Source organism: Dendrobates tinctorius, unplaced genomic scaffold (assembly GCF_039654945.1).
Source record: "Dendrobates tinctorius isolate UK_male_01 unplaced genomic scaffold, ASM3965494v1 ptg000231l, whole genome shotgun sequence".
Lineage (NCBI taxonomy): Eukaryota > Metazoa > Chordata > Amphibia > Anura > Dendrobatidae > Dendrobates > Dendrobates tinctorius.
In genome coordinates, this window is record NW_027361898.1 from 20,036,715 (window position 1) to 20,058,298 (window position 21,584).

The 21,584-nt window shown below is 44.0% G+C and overlaps 1 protein-coding gene across 1 annotated transcript in view; it reads right to left on the reverse strand.

Annotated features, from left to right (window-relative positions):
• TEX11 (testis expressed 11) overlaps positions 1 to 21,584 on the reverse strand; it is a 251,091-nt gene that overhangs the window by 187,009 nt on the left and 42,498 nt on the right. The window contains exons 7-8 of the mRNA XM_073555904.1: positions 12,712 to 12,797; positions 11,408 to 11,462 (exon numbers count right to left, since the gene is read on the reverse strand). Of these exons, the coding sequence (XP_073412005.1) occupies positions 11,408 to 11,462; positions 12,712 to 12,797 (141 nt within the window). The remainder of the gene's footprint in view (positions 1 to 11,407; positions 11,463 to 12,711; positions 12,798 to 21,584) is intronic.

Sequence of the window (21,584 nt, forward strand, 5' to 3'; positions counted from 1 at the left end):
GTCAAAAGTATGCTGCGGATGCACCCCATGGCCTCTGCGCTGTAGGCAGAGATAGCATTAATGACACTAGATGGTGAGGCCCGGTATTTTGTAATGTTCCGCCCTCCACACGAGCGGGATACGTTAGAGAAGGTGGTACAGATTTTGGAAAAGATGCATGGGGACCCCACTGACATTGGAGAGTTGCACATGTGGTTATTTGGTCGCGTTCAGCGAGAGGGGGAGACTGTGACGCAATATATCAACGTGTTGCAGGAGGTGAATGTGCACATTACAAAAAGGAAATATGTGGGGCTTATGGGAGTGAGGCCTCCTGATAGAATTTTGAGGGATCAATTTGTGTTGGATCTTAGAGACTAACTGCTTAAACAGGCATTGTGAGAACGCTTGCGCGCTAGCCCACGTATGACCTTCTTAGAGGTGGGGGCAGAGGCTTGTGTAAGAGAGCAGGAACAGTGGGTGACGGCCCTAGCAGGGATGGTCCGTAGCAGTGACGTACCTAACCAGCTTGCAGCAGAGCCAGAGTGGGCTCAAGAGATCCAGAAAGAAATATAAGAGATGCGGAGTGAATGGTCCAGTCTCAGGAGACCCTGTTCCAGCTCAAGAGCCACTGAGAGGAGCCCCCTCAACCAGAGACAGGAGTGATGCAGGATCTCGCCTTTCTGCCGGACCCCGTCAGACAGTGAGACCCCTTGGTGCCAAAGGAGGACTGATGTGTTTTAACTGTGGGAAGACAGGACATTATGCTCGAGGCTGTGCAAACTGGAGACTGTCCCCACCAAGGCAGCCGTTAAACTAGTGGGAATTGTGGCTGAGGGATGCAGCCCGGAGCCGGTAAGAAGACAAAAGGGGGAAGAAAGTCCTGAAAGCATAGTTTCTGTGAGCCCTACAGTCTGGGCTGCGGTAAATGGGCAAGCTGTTCACTGTTTGATTGACACTTGGTCACAAGTGACCACTCTGCCGGAAGCCTACTTCAGACGACACTTCCAAGAGGTCTCGCGGCCAGAGTGTGGACCAGTAATAAGATTACCAGTGGCTAATCAGTTGCCCATTCTGGTCGCAGGGGTGGTCTGGATGGAGATTAAAGTATGTGGGAAGAATATAGGCCGCAAGGGGGTCATGTTTTTCACAGGAGATGCCGGTCATGGACCGGTAATGAATATTGGAATTAATGTGCTGAAGGAGATGGTACAACTTTTGAATAGTGAGCCGCAGGAACCTTTCTTGAACCAAAGGAGCCCACGAACCCCTCAATGGAAGGTGTTCCAGAAATTAATCCGAAAAGCTCAAGCCCAGGAAACGTCGGGAGACCGAAGAATCTTGGGGAAATTGATGGTATTGGCTGCTGCGAAGATTACCTTACCGCCTGGCCAGACAGTGCTCACATTGCCAGTGCGAGCTTGTACTCCCCTGGAGGGAGTGGAAGTATAAATTGAGCGAACAGCAATGGATCAAATACCCCCTGGGTTGCTTGTCACTTGGACACTAGCCACAGTTCAAGACAGCAACCTCGTAGTACGGTGTGTCAACCTGGGGTCCAAAAGTTTAACCCATCTACCCAAGAGGGAAGTGGCCCAAATCCTGGGCATTCTGAAGAAGCTAATGCCATCCAAAGTAGTTCAACTGGCTGTTGTGCGAGGGGATCCCTGGACTCTAGCAGTTACAGCAACACCGAAATCCCCGCCTGACAGCAAGAAGGAGGGTCGTAGAATCTTAGAGCAGATGCAGGCGGAACTGACGGGACTATCACCTCAGCAAGTGCAGCAAGTAGAGGATGTACTGGAGCGCTATCAAGAGGTTTTTGCCCACCATGAAGATGACTTCGGATGTACTCAGAAAGTCACTCAAGAATTTCCTACTGGGAATGCCGCACCAATCCAAGAAAGATATCATCAAATACCTCCCCAGATGGATAAGGAGGTGAATGAGATGCTGGCTCATATGCTGCAAAGTGGAGTAATACGAGAGAGTCAGAGTCCGTGGGCTGCCCCCATTGTGCTAGTGTGGTGCTAATAAAAATATGGATATCTTATAGCCTACATATTGTAATATATTGTTTATATGCTTTGATATAGTGTGGTCACTAGACCAAGGGTGGAAAGTATTGCAAATATGAAATATGGTTGTTTGAATCCAAGCACTATATATTGCAATATACTACGGTGTAATATCATTGATACTGAGCCACAAAGTGTTTGCTCTGTGTTAATACCATAAGACAAGGTTAAAAATAACAAATGTACAGATAATGAATATTTATGTTGCTTGAACAAGGACGTCTTGTGTTCAATAATAGTGTGATGCTCGGAGGCAAGGGAGACCAAAATGTTTTGATGGTTTCATGTAGCAATGGTCATGCATGACATCAATAATCGAGGACCGATTGCGATACAAATGAGACGAGTATGAGTGTGTGCCTGGGTTACGATAGGTATCCAGTTTCAGAATAGGTGATTATGGAAGTCATGCTGCCCATATAGCTACCATCTTAGAGCGTTATGCTATGATCATGAAGAGTTAACTTTGTAACAAGCAACATATGTTGAACTTTGAACATTGACAGACAATCAGTGACAGACAATCTTGATTGTTAGAAGACATGCCAGTGGTAAACAGATCTTGGGTTGGTGCAAACAAACTTTAAGATTGTAGGAGTCTATAACAAACAGACCTTGAAGTCTTGTGCTGTTATCAAGACAACAAGCAACTGTACAATGGCAAGATACTGATGATTCAGCCTAAACATACTGCACAGATGTAATAGGGGAGGATGTGGGAGTTGTGTGTAAAAAGTTGGACCCTGTGTCAGTGAGGTATGGACATTTACAGAAGGTATCATGGATGCACGGTTTCTGTGATGACAAGACCAGAGCATTTCCTTCTCGCTGACACTGTGGTCCCTCCAGTGGAGAAGTGATGTTACAATACTTTGCAATGTATAGTATTGATGCTTATTTCTCTATGTACTATAATTCATATTAATTGTATGATTCACATGAAATTAATTAACAAAACAGGGTAATATTATATTTGCCATTCCATAATTCAGCATTATCCTGATGTAATCTTAATAAATTGTTATATCATTGTCATATATTCCATTAATTTGGTGTCTTTATCATTTAAATTAATCATTGCATAATAAAATTGTGTCATATCCAAGTGGTGCCTTCTTTAAAGCCGTATCCGAACCTTATTGCTAAACAGTTGGCAATACAGCTAGTCTGAAAAAAAGACGGGACCCTACGGTTTTGTGTCGGTTAAATGTGGCTGAACGCCTGTACACTGCAAGACTCTTATCTGCTGCCCCGAATTGCGGAATCCCTCTCTGCTTTGAGACGGGAGAATCATAGAATCATAGAATCATAGAATCGTAGAGTTGGAAGGGACCTCCTGGGTCATCTGGTCCAACCCCCTGCTCAAAGCAGGATTCGCTAAATCATCCCAGTCAGATGTCTGTCCAGCCTCTGTTTGAAGACTTCCATTGAAGGAGAACTCACAACTTCTCGTGGCAGCCTGTTCCACTCATTGATCACTCTAACTGTCAAAAAGTTTTTTCTAATATCTGTGTCTCCTCCCATTAAGTTTCATCCCATTGCTTCTAGTCTTTCCTTGTGCAAATGAGAATAAAGTTGATCCTTCTACAATGTGACAGCCCTTTAGATATTTGTAGACAGCTATTAAGTCTCCTCTCAGTCTTCTCTTTTGCAAACTAAACATTCCCAAATCCTGCAACCTTTCCTCATAAGACAGGGTTTGCAGACCGGTCACCATTCTGGTCGCTCTTTTCTGAACTTGCTCCAGTTTGTTGATGTCTTTTTTAAAATGTGGTGCCCAAAACTGGACACAATATTCCAGATGAGGTCTGACCAAAGAGGAGTAGAGGGAAATAATGACTTCACGTGATCTAGACTGTATGCTTCTGTTAATACATCCTAGAATTGCATTTGCCTTTTTTGCTGCTGCATCACACTGTTGACTCATATTCAGTCTGTGATCTATTAGTATACCCAAGTCTTTTTCACATGTGCTGTCACTTAGCCCTATTCCTCCCATTCTATATATGCTTTTTTCATTTTTATTGCCCAGATGTAGTACTTTGCATTTCTCCCTGTTAAAAACCATTCTGTTAGTTGCTGCCCACTTCTCCAGTTTATTTAAATCTTTTTGAATCCTCTCTCTCTCTTCTCTAGTATTAGCTATCCCTCCTAGCTTTGTGTCATCAGCAAATTTAATCAGTTTACCCTCAATTCCTTCATCTAAATCGTTGATAAAGATGTTGAACAATACAGGGCCCAGGACAGAGCCCTGTGGTACCCCACTTGAGACATTCTTCCAACTGGATGTGCAGCCATTTACGACCACTCTTTGGGTCCGATCACTAAGCCAGTTATGAATCCACCTAACAGTTGCCTTGTCCATTCCATACTTAGTCATTTTTTCAATAAGGATTGTATGAGAGACTTTGTCAAATGCTTTGCTGAAGTCAAGATATACTATATCTACAGCATTTCCTTGATCCACCCAATCAGTGATACCGTCATAGAAGGATATTAAGTTAGTCTGACATGACTTATTAGTTACAAACCCATGCTGACTCTGTTTGATCACTTCATTCTTATCCAGGTATTGACATACATGTTGTTTAATAATTTGTTCAAAGATCTTTCCTGGTATAGAAGTCAGACTCACCGGCCTAGAGTTGCCTGGGTCCACCTTCTTCCCCTTTTTGAAGATAGGAACAACATTTGCTCTTCTCCAGTCTTCTGGCACTTCTGTTCTCCAAGAATTTTCAAAGATTATGGAGAGGGGTTCAAAAATTTCTTCTGCTATCTCCTTCAGTACTCTGGGGTGTAATTCATCTGGACCTGGAGACTTGAATTCATTTAAGTTAGCTAAGTGTTTCCTCACTATCTTTCTGTTTATAGATATCCTGGATTCTTCTATTCCCTTAATAGGACAGTGAATAACAGTTGGTGTTACATTTCCTTTCTGAGAGAAAACAGATGCAAAATAGGAATTTAAAAGTTCAGCCTTCTCAACATCCTGTCTTACCATTTCATCATTTTCATCCTGTAAAAATCCTATAGCATCTTTGACTTTTCTTTTACTTTTGACATATCCCCAAAATCCTTTATTATTGCTTTTGACATCTCTTGCAAGCCTCAATTCATTTTCAGCTTTAGATAATCTGATTTGTGCCCTGCAGGTTCTGCAGACAGCATGATATTTTTCTTTAGATATGCCTCCCTCTTTCCATTTTATAAACATTTTTTTCTTCCTTTTTAGCATGTGCTTAAGTTCTGTGTTCACCCATCCTGGTTTCCTTAAATGCTTCCTATTCTTCCCTCTTTTCGGAATTGTTAACAACTGTGCTTTGAGAATTTGATTTTTCAAGATTTCCCATCCTTCCTGGACATTTTTGTCTTTAAGGATATCCAGCCATCGGATCCCTCCAATTATCTTTCTGAATCCCTTAAAATCTGCCTTTCTGAAATCTAACCTTGACGTCTGAGTCTTCACAGGTCTTCCGCCTCTAGTTATCCAAAATTCTAAAATAGCATGGTCGCTACCTCCTAGGGTTCCAGCCACTTTTACCTCCTCAACCATTTCCTCCCTGTTTATAAGGATTAGATCCAAGGTAGCAGTTCCCCTTGTTTTATCCCCTACCTTTTGGAAGATAAAGTTGTCAGCAAGAGAGGATAAGAATTTCCTTGACCTGTTAGTTTTGCCTGACAGAGATTCCCAACAAATGTCTGGATAGTTGAAATCTCCCATGACAACTATGTCATATTTTTGGAGAACTTGGCCATTTGATGCATAAAGAGTTCATCCATATCTTCAGCTTGCACAGGCGGCCTGTAGTAAATGCCTACAATGGTGTCCTTTCCATTGTTCTGTCCTTGTATTCTTACCCAAACAGTTTCCACAGAACTCCCAGTCTCTGAAGCTTCAATCTCTGTGCAGATATACGCATTTCTAACATACAATGCAACACCCCCTCCTCGTTTATCAAGTCTGTTTCTTGCAAATAAGTTGTATCCTTCTAGTCTTGTATTCCAATCATGTGTATTGTCCCACCAAGTTTCAGTGATTCCAATGACATCATATTTCTTTTCCTGTGTTAGTAGTTCCAATTCTCCTTGTTTGTTGCCCATGCTTTGTGCATTAGTATAGAAACATTTTAGTTTGTGATTGGTTTCTCTTTCTCCAATATTTTTATTAATTAGATTCTTTCGTCTTTGTACTTCCTTTCCACTTCTAATAGCAGAGTTCTCAATAGCATTTGTCAGGTGTATGGCTTTTTCTGGTCTTTTGCTTCCCTTCCCATGTTGTTCTAGTTTAAAGCTCTCCTTACAAGTGTAGCAAGGCAACTTCCAAATACATGCTTTCCAGTCTTCGTAAGGTGCACCCCATCTCTAGCAAGTAGTCCATCGTATAAGTAGTTCACTCCGTGATCCAGAAATCCAAATCGTTGCTGACGGCACCATCGACATAGCCAGTTGTTCACCTGCAGAATCTTATTCAACCTCCTTGTTCCATGGCCATCCACTGGGAGGATGGAAGAGAAGACCACCTGCGCTCCCAGTTCTTTCACTTTCTTGCCTAAGTCTTCAAAGTCTCTGCAGATGGTTTCCAGGTCGTTTCTTGCGGTGTCATTTGTCCCCACATGTAGTAGCAGGAATGGGTAGTCATCTGTAGGTCTGAAGAGTCCTGATATCCTGTCAGACACATCTTTAATTTTTGCACCTGGAAGACAGCACATTTCTCTTGAAGTTATATACGGTCTGCAGATAGCGGCCTCTGTTCCTCTCAACAGGGAATCCCCCATGACCACCACTCTCCGTTTCTTCTTCACAACATTTTTCTTTCTCCATCCAGGAGGACTCTGAAGGCGTACAAGGTTGCTGTTTGTTGGCAAAGTCTTATCCTGATGTATTTCTTCATTGTTTTCCTGAATTTTTCCACCCTTGATCTGGCCAGCGAGTACTGGCAGGTGCCAATGGCTGAACACGACTGGCCTAAAACAGCATTTGTATTGCCCATGGGACTGTTCGAGTTCAATCTCATGCCCTTTGGCCTGAGTAACACCCCAGGGACATTCCAGTGCTTGATGGAGAGATGTTTGAGAGACTTGAATTTTGAGGCCACCCTGATCTACCTTGATGACATCATTGACTACACGCCCACCTTTGAGGAGCACCTTCAGCGACTTGAGCAAGTGCTGAGCCGGTTACAGAGCCATGGCCTGAAGGTGAAACCACAGATATGCCATCTCTTCGATAAGCAAATTGAGTATTTGGGGCATATTGTGTCTAGTGAAGGAGTAAGACCTGCACGAGAAAATGTAGCAGCGGTGCAAGAACGGCACACTTCTATGATGGTGAAAGGTGTATGGGCTTTCCTAGGGCTTACTGGCTACTACTGAAGATTTGTAAAAAATTTCACCCGTATAGCGAACCCTTTGCTAGAATTGTTAAAGGGATTGCCGGCGGGCTAGAAGAACTGAACCATCCAGTGGGGAAACCATCAAGAGGCGAAAGAACGGGTGATAGCCTACGCATGCCGATCTCTGCGTGACTCAGAGCGAAACCCAGACAATTATAGCTCTTTCAAGTTGGAGCTGCTAGTCCTGGTATGGGCCATGACTGAGAAGTTCATGTAGTATTTTATCTGGATCAGAGGTTCTGGTGAGGACGGATAGCAATCCCTTAGCCCATCTCAAAAATTCAAAACTAGGGGCCCTGGAACAATGGTGGGTGGCCCGCATGGCAAAGTACTGTATAGATACAAAATTGTCTACCGGGCCAAGGCAGAGAATACCCATGCTGACACCCTTTCCAGAGTGACACAAGAATGTCCTGGCCGTGACCGAGATGAAGAGCTTGAGGCAGAGAAGATCCCTGGATTCCGAAACCTATTTACCTCATTGGTGGCAACCCAGGAACAGATCAAACAATGGTCTGAAGATCAGGTACTAGGGCGGTCCCAAGACGACTCGATTCAACTCCAACAGATGGACAAGGAGACTGCTCAGCTGCGACAGTGGGTGGCGCTGAAGCAACTTCCTAGTCAGAGGGAGAGGAAAGCGCTGTCCTTAGGTGCCCTGTGGACTCTAGGAAAATGGGAAAGGTTCTGTTGAGAAATGGGTTGTTATATCGGAAAGTGCAGCTTTTGTGAGAAGAGGGGGTCCCTTGGCAAATAGTGCTCCCAGAGAAGTCGATCAAGATGGTGGCCATCGAGGCTCATGAGCGAGGAGCTCACTTCGGTGCAGAGAAAATGTTCCGGTGGCTACAGAGACTGGTGTATCACCCATGACTGAGGAATGCATTAAAAGATGCTTGCCAACAATGCAGAAGTTGAGAGCTGGCTAAGCCCCCAGAACATTGGGCCCCAACACAGACCATTGTGACCTTCACCCTTTTGGAAGACTTGATGATCGACTATGACCATAAGACCAGCGCATCTTGGCTATGAACATTGCCTGGTGATGACTGACCATTTCACAAGTTTTCTGTGGTAATTCCAACTAGAGATCAGACCGCCGAATTAGCTGCACAGGCCATCTATCGAGATTTCATCCCCGTGTATGGCTGCCCGAAAATGATTAATTCCAATCAAGGCGCCTGCTTCCAGGGGCGAGATATGGAAGAACTACACCATTTGTACCAGATTGGGAAGTCCAGAACTACTTCTTATCACCCTCAAGGGAATGGGGCTTGTGAACGCTTCATTCGAGCATTGATCCAGATGTTATGCACTTTGGAAGAAGACCGGAAGGTACGGTGGCCTGAGTTTGTGGCAGAGCTGGTGTAGGTGTATAACAACTGTTTGCACAGCATGACAGGGTTCATGCCGTACACCCTGTTGTTCGGACAAAGAGGATAAGAGATTACGGAGCCGGACCCGGAGGAGGACTATCCATGGACGTGGGTGTCCTCTTGGATTAAGAAACACCGGCACCGATTGCAGACTCTACGTTGAATGGTGCAGACTAAGTTTCGGGAACTCAAGCACCATGAGGCACCACCTATCGGTCTGAAATCCGGGGACCGAGTGTTGGTCCGGAATAAGAGGCCCCGGGGAAAATTGGAAAACTGGTGGAAGCAGATTCCACACCGAAAGACATGACGGGTTGGCCCCGTTGGGCTAGTGTATGAAGTTCAGCCTGAACAGGAAGAAGGAGCACCTACTAGAGTAGTCCATCATAGCATGTTGCCACCCTGCTTGTCCAAGGAACCCAAAAATGGAAAAGAGCTGCCAACAACTGGGGAGGTGCCCTGAGCTCCGCTTCCCGATTTCGATGGAGAAGACAGGGTGTTAGCTCCACACTTAGACCCCAATGATGTGTCACCTACCACTCCTGAGGACATGAACACTGAGCCACCAATGCTGGAAGTCTCTAAAGTGGCAGACTCACCGGGTCAGAGCATCCCTTTGCTGCCCACGAGTCAGCCCGAATTACGCCGATCAGAGCGAACCACAGTTGGAGTGCCTCCCGCCCTCTAGGAGAAAGATCAGTTTATTTGGCAAAAGAATTATCCAAGAAGTTGAGAATTGTGTACATTTGGTGAAAGAGCTCTCCCCCGTGGAATGGCGAGCTAAAGGAAGGCGGAGGTGTAGAAAAGAGGACCGGGTTGCAAAGGCTGCTGAAGCGCCAGGTCCGAAACTGTTGGGGCCGAACCTCCTGTTGCTGGAGGGAATGAAATTGCAGAAGGAGCGAGCCGGTAACCTGGGTGAAGGGGCATAGTCAGGGGAAGTAAGTTAAAAGGGGTTGCACGGGAACTGAATGGGGCTTCCCGCCAGAATGCTGAGCAGGTGCAGACCGCGGCTGCAGTGAGGAGAGCGAAGAGTGACTCACCCATACCGGCGGGCACTCAGGGGAAAGCACACCAGGCAGGGCATCGCAGCACGTACGTTCAGGTATCAGCTGGCAGCCTTGCAGGGTAGCCATTCAGGTGATGGCAGCTGCTCAGAGAGACACGTGGAATCCTGCAGAGAGCTCTACCCTTCTGCTCCGCAGTTAAATGGACTAGGGGCTCAGCGGGCAGAACCGGTGACCGCTCACTGCCGCCAGAAACGGGACCGTGTGTTGGGTGGGGACACTTGAAGATGCTACACCAACCTCTGCCGGCATCCTATTACCCACTGGACCTCCAGAGAGTGACGGGCGGCGGGGCCACGATAAGTGAATCTGTTAACAAAAGACTGTCTAGTTAAACAACCAATATACGGTTTACTTTGCATCTCTTTTTTCCCTGTTCTCTCTCCCTGCAAGGATTTCATTGCTGTTGAACCATTAAATAATAGTTAACCCCTGCTCTGCGCGTTTGTGTCGCTGCATCCAAGCACCTGAGTGTTACACCTACATCATATAGTTAATATTACATACAGTATCCTTGAGATATACCATAATTGATAGTAGGTAGTAAATAACCCTTTAATAGGAGGCTTAGCATGGCAGACATTAGTGTTTTCATTTTATCAAGATCACAACCACATTTGTTTGCCGAACATGTCTTCTTTTAAAGTCAAAAACTTAAAAGAAGAAAAATGATTCCATGGTACTGTACATGTGCAAAGTGGTTACATACAACATACAAATATAACATTACAATGAACAAGCTAACAACAGACTGGTACAGAGGTGGGTCCCTGCCCATGTGAGCTTACAGTCTACAGGTTGGTGGGGAAGGAGACAGTAGGTTGGAGGTTTGCGGCAGCTCCGGTGGTGGTGAGGTGGCAGAGGGGTCATTGCAGCGATTTTCATGTCTATGGTTTTTTGAGACCGTGTGTTTGTGCAAAATTCATGGAGACATATCTGTTTTTATACTCTCATCACAGATCAAAATTACAGATACAAGTTTATGGGTCTTGTGAAAATCCCGGATAGCACACAGATGGCATTAATGTACAGTCTGTGTGCTATCCATGATTAACAATGCAAAGAAAAGGAGAAGCTTTATCACTTATTTGTTTCTCCATACGTGAAAACCACTGATGGTAAAAACGGACACTGATCAAACACAATGAAACACAGATCCGACACACTAATGACAAAAATACGATTTTTTTTTTGCATAAAAACCAGGACATCTGCATGAGGCAAAAGAGTCCAAAAGTGATCCATGCTGAACATATTAACAAATGCAGTCAATATTCAAAAGAAGTCCAATTATCTGTGAACTTGGTAATTGCTTGAATGAAGCAGCATTGGGACAAGCATTCTTTCAGAAGCCTTACGGTTGAGCCATTATACTCAATATAAAAGTGGTGTAAATACAATGAGCAGATAAACTTTCAGATGCTGAATTTTAATGTGCACAATTTTCTGAAATAAAAAAACCCTTTTTAACGTATCTTCAATGTCTTTTTAATATAGTAACATAGGACTACTAAAGCTTACCTGCATTTCACGTCCAGTGGTGTACTTATCTGTCTTCCCAATCTCGTAACTCTGGCTGCATAGATAATACATTATAACTATATGTTAATGTTTTCCTTTGTGACAACAACACACTGGCATTTACATTATTAGCAAAAGTTTGAGAACCCAGAAATGCATTACCTTGATCACTGAATAAATGGTAGCTAAACAAGTTATCACCTATTCACAGAACAGAATACGCGTGCTGCAATAACCTGAAGATTTTAGAGAAGAGCAAAAACATACTCAGGATCCTGGTCCTTGCATGCATCAGGCCACAATGATGATTTGTGCAGGGTCTACTAATAATGAGTGGCACCAGGGATGCTGGCTAGTAGGAGGAGGTTGACTAGGCATGTATGTGTGCGAGCAGACTGTAAATGTGCTAGGTACATATTGCCCATTGTATAGTGCAGGGAGAAAACAGGGCAGAGCAGTGCGCCTGCTCAGGAACCACGACGGGAAGCAAAGAAGAGGACGTCACCGTTAGAAGATGGGAGGCGCGGACCGGACCGCGACACTCATCGGACCAAGACCGGACTGCCTCAGGGTGAGTATAATCTAACTCATTTTTCTTATCTTTCAGGTTACATTGGGGGCTTATCTACAGCATTACAGAATGCTGTAGATAAGCCCCTGATGGCTGTGCTGGCAGCTGATAGTCGAAAAAATAGGTGACAGATTCCCTTTAAGTAAGCATTGTAGATGTGATTTAAATGCAACTCACTGGCAGATTACAATTTATATCTGCAAGTAAATCGCGTTTCTGGAGGTGACAGATTCCCATTAAATAAACATACTCAGCATGCCTGCTGTTAAAATATTTAGCAAGACAAGAAAACTTTATAATGTTATAAAAGATATAAGACACTAACGGTATGTGCACACATTGCGGATTCGTGTGCGGATTTTTCCAGGTGGAATCTGCAGAATCCGCAGGTCAAAATGCCTGTGTTTTACCTGTGGATTTCCAGTAGATCTTTTGTGGATTTGGCCTGTGTTTTTACACCTGCGGATTCCTATAATGGAATAGATGTAAAAATGCTGCGGAATCCGCACAAAGAATTGACATGCTGCGGAAAATAAACCGCTGCGTTTCCGCTCGGAATTTTCCACAGCATGTGCTCAGCGGTTTTTGTTTTCCATAGGATAACATGGTACTGTACATCCCTTGGAAAACTGCTGCGGATCCGCAGGGCCAAATCCGCTGCGGATACGCAGGCGAATCCGCAACGTGTGCACATACCCTAAAGATTACAAAAGGAATATTAGTGCACCAGTACCTTAGCCAAAAGGAACTTTGATCATAAACTTTCTTTTCATAAGTCTCTACTCCAAAGTTGTAGCACAGTATAGAGAGGTATGCAGCCTGCAAACAAGAATGTGTTGTCTCAGTGAACAGTGCTACTAATCACTAAAGGAATAGCTTAGGGTTTAGGAAATTCAATATGCAGCTAGGTAAAGAATGGCTAAAATATTTATTGTATTGATGTGGAACAAGTATGGTAGTAATTAAATAATCACACTTTACCCATAGATCATCAGTACAAGCAAAGATACCGTAAAAAACGTTTTAATACTTATTAAAGAAAAATGTTAGAGGAACAGGCATATTATCACTTCTCTCTCATGCAGTCATCATTTATTCCTAAAATTAAGAAAACCCAATAAACTCTGTCTTCAAATCTATTCAGTAGGGAATTAGATTACACATGCTAAATGTAGAAGTCCATAAAAGAGGGAAGTTGAAAATGAGACAGCACACAGAAAGTGCTGAGGCCTCTAGTAACTAGAGCCTTCAGAGGGGAAACTTGCTAATAACATTGGATGCAAGTGGTTTAACCTCTTTTAATCCCAAGGGTGGTTTCACGTTAATGCCCGGGCCAATTTTTACAATTCTGACCACTGTCCCTTTATGAGGAAATAACTCCTTGGATCCCGGTGATTCTGACATTGTTTTCTTGTGCATATTGTACTTCATGTTAGTGGTAAAATTTCATTCATATAACTTGCGTTTATTTGTGGAAAAAAACGGAAATTTGGTGAAAATTTTGCAATTTTCCAACTTTGAATTTTTATAGCCTTAAATCAAAGAGATATGGCACACAAAAAACTTAAAGTAACATTTCCCACAAGTTTACTTTACATCAGCACAATTTGGGAACCAAAATTTTTTTTTGTTAGGAAGTTATAAGGGTTAAAAGTTGACCAGCTATTTCTCATTTTTACAACACTGTTGTGAGCTCTCTTGATCCGACTTTTGAGGCAAGGCTCCCTCTGGTGGATACTGCTGGTAGTGTTGCTGGTCAACAATGTTAACCTAACAGCTGCAGAAGATAATTGGAGGAGTGGTGGTAGTGATTGGGACTACATAAGCGAGCAGACTTCTCTCAGTGACTGCCGGTGATACTCCTTTCTTTGCTTACTGAGGATTTCTGTCTGCTGCCTGATCCTGCATTTTTTCAGCTAAGTGTCATTTGCTAAACCATTTGCATCTGTTTTTCCCTTGCTGTCAGGGGTCAGCTTGCTCCCCCTGGGGCTGCTGGCTCCTGCCCTGTATTTTTGTATCTTGTGTTTGTTTGCTCAGTCCCCTGCTGTATTAGCCTGTTGCTAGCCACCAGTTCACACCTGAGTGCTGATATAGTGGGGGTGAGGTTGTTCAAACCTCAGTATTTTTGAACTTCAGTCATGTTGGAATTATTAGGGTTTTTGCATGATTGCAGACAGTGCCTTTTCTGTCCTGTCCTATCTAGTCAGTGTGGGCCCCATCATTTGCCCAGTCTTTTTTCCGTCTGTGTTTGTGCTTCATCTTGTTCCACCGACAATATATGTTTGGGCCTGTCTATTCCTATGGGGATCTGCTCCGGGGCAGTTTAGATTTCACCTTTCTGTCTTTAGGTTAAGGCCGGTTTCACATTTGCGCTTTATAGCGCAGCGACGGCCTGCGCACGGCCGCCGCTAAGCCCCGCCCCCTGCCGGCTCCCTGCCCGCCCCTTCCGGTCATCGCCGCCTACTAGCACACATGGACGCTTGCGATCTGCGCACCCCATCTTTAGCATAGGGTGCGCAGATCGTGCGCTGGCCGTGCGCTAGCAGGATTTTGCCGTGCGCTGCGCACTTTTGAAGGCGCATGGCCAGCGCACGATCTGCGCACCCTATGCTAAAGATAGGGTGCGTAGATCGCAAGCGTCCATGTGCGCTAGTAGGCGGCGATGACCGGAAGGGGCGGGCAGGGAGCCGGCAGGGGATGGGGCTTAGCTGCGGCCGTGCGCAGGCCGTCGCTGCGCTATAAAGCGCAAATGTGAAACCGGCCTTAGTTAGTCCTCCAGCTGTGACGAGGCATCTAGGGCAACGTAGGAACGCTCCACGGCTACTGCTAGATGTGTTGTTAAGATCAGGGGTCTGCAATCCGCTGAGCGACCAACCTCTCTGGTGTTCTGGTGGCATAGCCTATTGCGCTCTCCTCCTCGGTGACCCATTCACAACACAACACCATTTTTTTAGGGACCACATCACATTTGAAGTCACTTTGAGGAGTCTATATGATAGAAAATACCTAAAAGTGACACCATTTTAAAAACTGCACCCCCCAAGGTGCTCAAAATCACATGCAAGAAGTTTATTAACCCTTCAGGTGCTTCACAGGAATTTTTTTAATGTTTAAAAAGAAATTTACATTTAACTTTTGTTCACAAAAAAATTACTTCGGTCCAATTTATTTTATTTTACCAAGGGTAACAGGAGAAATTGGACTGCAAATGTTATTGTGCAATTTGCCCTGAGTACTCTGATACCGGATATGCAGGGGGAACCACTGTTTCGGTGCATGGCAGAGCTCAGAAGGGAAGTAGCGCCATTTTGACTTTTTCAACGCAAAAGTGGCAGGAATTGAAATCGGGCGCCATGTCATGTTTGGAGAGCCCCTGATGTGCCTAAACAGTGAAAACGCTCCACAAGTGACCCCATTTTGGAAACTAGACCCCCCAAGGATCTTATCTAGATATGTGGTGAGAACTTTGAACCCCCAAGGGCTTCATAGAAATTTATAACGTACAGCCGTACAATTAAAAAAATCAAATTTTTTTCCACAAAAATGATCTTTTCACCCCCAATTCTTATTTTCCCTAGGATAACAGGACCCAAAAGTTATTGTGCAATTTGTCCTGAGTACGCTGATACCCCATATGTGGGGGTAAACTACCATTTGGGCGCATGGCAGAGCTCGGAAGGGAAGCAGCACCATTTGGCTTTTTGGGCTGGAATTGAGATCAGATGCCATGTCGAGTTTGGAAAGCCCCTGATGTGCCTAAACAGTGGAAACCCCCCACAAATGACACCATTTTGGAAACTAGACCCTCCAAGGAACTTATCTAGATATGTGGTGAGAACTTTGAACCCCCAAGGGCTTCACAGAAGTTTGTAATGTACAGCCGTAAAATTAAAAAATCATATTTTTTCCACAAAAATTATCTTTTCACCTCAATTTTTATTTTCCCAAGGGTAACAGGACCCCAAAAGTTATTGTGCAATTTGTCCTGAGTACGATGATACCCCACATGTGGGGGTAAACCACTATTTGGGCGCATGGCAGAGCTCGGAAGGGAGGTAGTGATATTTTGAAATGCAGACTTTGATGGAATAGTCTACGGGTGTCATGTTGCCTATGGAGAGCCCCTGATGTGCCTAAACTGTGGAAACCCCCCACAAGTGACCCCATTTTGGAAGCTATACCCCCAAGGAACTTATCTAGATTTGTGGTGAGCACTTTGAACCCCCAAGTGCTTCACAGAAGTTTATAACGCCCGGGTGTGAAAATGAAAAAATCATATTTTTTCCACAAACATGATCTTTTAGTCCCTAATTTTTTTAATTTCCCAATTGTAACAGGAGAAATTGGACCCCAAAAATTGTTGTCCAATTTGTCCTGAGTACGCTGATATCACATATGTGGGAGAAAACTATTGTATGGGCACACTTCGGGGCTCGGAAGGGAAGTAGTGATGTTTTAGAATGCAGACTTCAATGGAATGGTCTGCGGGTGTCATGTTGCCTTTGGAGAGCCCCTGATGTGCCTAAACTGTGGAAATCCCCCACAAGTGACCCCATTTTGGAAACTAGACCCCCCAAGGAACTAATCTAGATGTGTAGTGAGCACTTTGAACCCCCAAGTGCTTCACAGAAGTTTATAACGTAAAGCCATAAAAATAAAAAAATCTTTTTTTTCCACAAAAATGATATTTTTGCCCCTAATTTTTTATTTTCCCAAGGGTAACAGGAGAAATTGGACCTGAGTAGGTTGATACCCCATATGTGGGCATAAACCACTGTTTTGGCACATGGCAGAGCTTGGAAGGGAAGGAGACTTTTTCAATGCCGAATTGGCTGGAATTGAGATCAGACGCCATGTTGCATTTGGAGAGCCCCTGATGTGCCTAAACAGTGGAAATCATCCAATTCTAACTCCAAACCAAACCCCAACACACCCCTAAAACTAATCTCAGCCCTAACCCTAATGGGAAAATGGAAATAGAGTAAAAAAAAATTATTATTTTTCCCTAACTAAGGGGGTGATAAAGGGGAGTTTGATTTACTATTTATGGCGGGTTTTTATGCTTGGCAGCTGTCATACGCTAAAAGACGCTTTTTATTGTAAAAATAGTTTTTGCACCACCACATTTTGAGAGCTATAATTTTTCCATATTTTGACCCACTGAGTCATTTGAGGTCTTATTTTTTTGCGGGATGAGTTGACGTTTTTATTGGTGCCTTTTTCGGGCACGTGACATTTTTTATCACTTTTTATTCCGATTTTTGGGACGGAGAATGAACAAAAACCAGCATTTCATGAATTTCTTTTGGGGAGTGCATTTACACCGTTCCGCATGTGGTAAAATTCATAAAGCAGTTTTATTCTTCGGGTCAGTATGATTACAGCGATACCTCATTTATGTCTTTTTTTTATGTTTTGGCGCTTTTATGCAATGAAAACAATTTTATATAAAAAAAATAATTATTTTTGCATTGGTTTATTCTGCGAGCTATAACTTTTTTATTTTTTCACTGATGATGCTGTGTTGTGGCTCGTTTTTTGCGGGACAAGATGACGTTTTAGGGCAAGTTAGGATAGGATATGGGTTGAACTAGATGGACTTAAAGTCTCCCTTCAACCTTAATAACTATGTTACTATGTTACTATGTTTTCAGCGGTACCATGTTTATTTATATAAGTCTTTTGGATCGCGTGTTATTGCACGTTTTCTTCGGTGGTATGATGATAAAGCATTGTTTTTTCCTTTGTTTTTTCCTTTTATTTTTAAGGGGTTCACTAAAGGGGTTAACTAGTAGGACAGTTTTATAGGGTGGATCCTTACGGACGCGGCGATCCTAAATATATGTACTTTTATTGTTTTTTTTATTTCCAAAAAATGAATTTATTAGGGAATTTTTTTTTTTCAAATTTATTTAGGGATTCTTTATAAATTATTTTTACACTTTTTTAACTTTATTTTATTGTCCCAGGGGGGACATCACTATCTAGTGTCAGATTGCTGATCTGACACTTTGCACAGCGCAGTGTCAGATCAGCGATCTGACAGGCGCTGCTGCAGGTTTTCTCAGAGCCTGCTCTCAGCAGGCACTGAGAAAGATGCCTCCCTGCAGGCCCCTGGATCCAAGATGGAAGGGAAGGAGACCCTCGGAGCAGCGCAGCACATGGACGGAATAGTACGTCCAATGTAGGAAAGGGGTTAATGATCATAATGTTGTACATACACATCTAAGAAATTTTTCCTTAAAGTACAATTACACTTTAGGCACAGCACCATAAAGGCAAAGGTAGTTATATATTAGAGATCTACAATTCACTTTTTTGTATTATGGCAAACATTTTTTATAGCCAAAATTTTTTTTACATGGGCATATTTTGGTCAGCATTTTGCAGCGGTCTTGTAAGCCAAAATAGGCATAGAACACAAAAGAGAAAAAGTATATTGGAAAGACTTGTATATCTATATGTTTTAACCCACTTGTGGTTCTAACTTATAATTGATGCAAAATACATCGCAGTAACAATGGCTTAAGATTTGAACAAGCTTTCCAAATCAACTTTGCACTTTTTTGGACCGTGCACAATTTCACCTTTTGAACAGTTGTGTTAAAAATTAATTTTAAATTGACTTTTCATTGTTAATGTTTTTGTTCGAAACCTGGAAAGTAGCGCAGCTATTAACAATAACCAAGCAATTAGAAACCCCAGAGGCCTGCCTACTTCCTAGTCACCACAATTGTGTCCCAGTGCCAGAGTAGCCTCAACTTGTGTTCCCATTCTAATAGCATTTATCTGCTCCCATACCCAATATCCTCAGGTTTAGGAGAAAGACAAAAGAATGAAGCACTGTGATCCAAAAATGTCATAACATAACAAATCCATCTATAAGGTCTCCTATTGTGTTTGCATATCCACACATATTGCATTTACAGTATGTATACGTTTTGTGAATACAATTTTTAGGAACCCTAAATGTGTTGTTGAAAACTTTCACAATACAATACCATTTAGTAATATGTACAGAGCTTAAAACGGTTCTCTGGGAATACAAGGATAATTAAAAAAAACTATAGGAAATTATAGAAACGGGAAATAATACAGGCGTTATATTGTCGGGGTCAGGGCGACGTTCATGTCTTGTGATCACAATGTTGACATCACTCGCAGACACTGTAGCTGAAGACACCGAAAATGTAGCATAATGAAGGGGAGATTTAGTGTGGGGTTGGGAGAGAGAGTTAATGTGGAGTGAGGGTTGGGGAAGATTTGAGGACACAAGTTTGGGAAGTAAGGAACAGACAGGAACAGACAATATAGAGAGAGAAATTTCAAGGCAAAGTATGAGCAACAAAGAGGAAGATGGGGTATGTATGACGAAACAGTATGGGGGATGGGTGCAGACACTGTACGGTAAGTGGGGCGATGGGTGCGATCACAGTGTGATGAGTGTGTGGGCGGGTGCAGATGTAAGGGGATAGAGAAATGTCATTGTTACACTGTTTGTCTTTTATCTTATAATAATGCTTTTTAGTACTGCTACACAATAATGTGTATTACCATTATCTATGCCACCTTGGTACTGCTACATCATTGGATGTATTACCTTTATTGTATTATATGTAATGTATATATTTATGTGCTGTTATAATAGGGAAAGTGCAGATCTTGGGTTGGCCAAAAGATGGGGGGCATTCTAGTGTTCAAGGCTCTCAGCTAGTGTGTAGTGAATAGTATAGGAAATGGATAACATGGTAGGGGCTGCTGTGTGGTAAGGCTAGACACAGGAAAGGTTAGGATCAGAGGGCTAAAGACAACCGAACCGTCCATATGGGCTATAGGCCCAGGACGCCACAGCAGTCACGCAACCTGTAGTGATAAGAACCTCAGTCATCCACAGCTACATTAAAGGAAAATCAGCGGGCTAGAACAGTTGGAGAAGATTAAGGATGTGGCACCATATTGCTTGGGCAGGAACGCTGGTAGCCGGAGTGAAACGGTCCAGGGACCCCATGGAAGCAGTGAGAGCGTACAGTAAAGACGTGGTGCAAGTCAGCAGGCAGCACAGAAGGGGAGAAGTCTCTTACAGCGGTTTTATACTCTGGAGATTAATGATCTTGCATCTGGAGCAAAACAGACCGAGGGACGCATACCCATAGTAAAGCTGCACAGAGAATCCGTTGAGGAACCGTCGGGGATGGTCCAATCCAGACCCATGCTTTGTGAGCATGAAAGTATGCAGGGAAAGAAAAGGAACATTTTTTGGTGAAGCCTGTTATAAAGAATGTGAAGTCTGTGGATGTGCTGTGCAAAGAAACCAGTAAAGATGCTGAAGTTGAATTGAACTGTGTCTCAGTTTCTTCTGACCAATTTGGAGAGGATCTCCCACAGCGGAAAGGGGAATCTGGAGTAGCTGAACCTGAAGGCACAGGTATGCTGACAAATGGTGAATGTGATTTCTCTGTGAGGGGAGGCCAGGACACCAGAGCCCCGGTGTCCTCAGCAACAACTACGGTCCTGGCCAACCCTTACACTTGGCGTAGTCGGCAGGATGCGACTACCTCGCAATGCGGAGAACCCATGAAGAAGAGAGTTAATGATGTTGTTTGTGCGACTGCTAAGCCCCTGAAAGACGGCAAGGGAAATGTGCAAGTGGTTGCTGTATTTAGAGAATTGAAAGAAGAAGATTTTGTGAATATTAATGAAACATCGGATTTGACTGCTAAAGATTCTGTGACAACACCGGACTTGACTACCAAGTTGGACTTGGTTTATTGTAAGGAAGTCTGACACCTTTATTGCGACTAAGATGGCGGCTGTGGAATTGGCGGGAAATGGCAAAGAACAAGAAGACAATAACAAGGACCTCACCCTTCGTGGGTGCAGCCGCTCTAAAAAGGTGCCAAAATCCCCCTGCTGTCCTTCTAGAGTCCGCCACTGGTGGGTGCGGATGAAGAAAAAAAGAGCCTCACCCTCCCCTACAAAATTCCAGCAAATGGGTGGAGTTGTCGGAGGCTTCCCCACCTGAAAATGGGTGGGGCCTAGAAGGAAAAACCCGGCCCATCAGACAGAGGGAAGAAATTGCAGAGCACCCCACTTACCAGCGCCAGCAGAGTTCTTCAGCACAGAGTCGGCGGCTGCCAAAGTCGATAGAGTCCTGGGGACCGGACCCCTTGAGTATCCAGTCAGTGCTCCAACGTCCTCTGCAGCGGGAACAATCAGCGGAGCCATCGTCTCTTTGGAGGTGGAACCATCGACACAACATCAGGCAGGGGAACCCTGTAGACCAGAATCTTTGCTGTTAGTTCAGCGGAGACAGGAACTGGCGTCCGCCCTGGAGGAACCATTGCCGGAAACGGAGAGCGAGCTCTATCTACCAGCGGACAGCGCAGGTGTCCCCGCAGAAGGATCCATCGTATCCGGGACAGCCGTGGTCTACATTCATGCGTCTGAGCGGGAGAGTGCACCTCAGCCATGACTCTGGAGGGATGGTTCTCACCACGGGCCCCTATAGCGGAGGCAGTCATCCATTTCCGGGTCCATGAGTGGGATTCTGCACCTCAGTCTTTTTCCATCAGAGGTCCGTCCTGTCTCCAACACCGCCATGTCCCT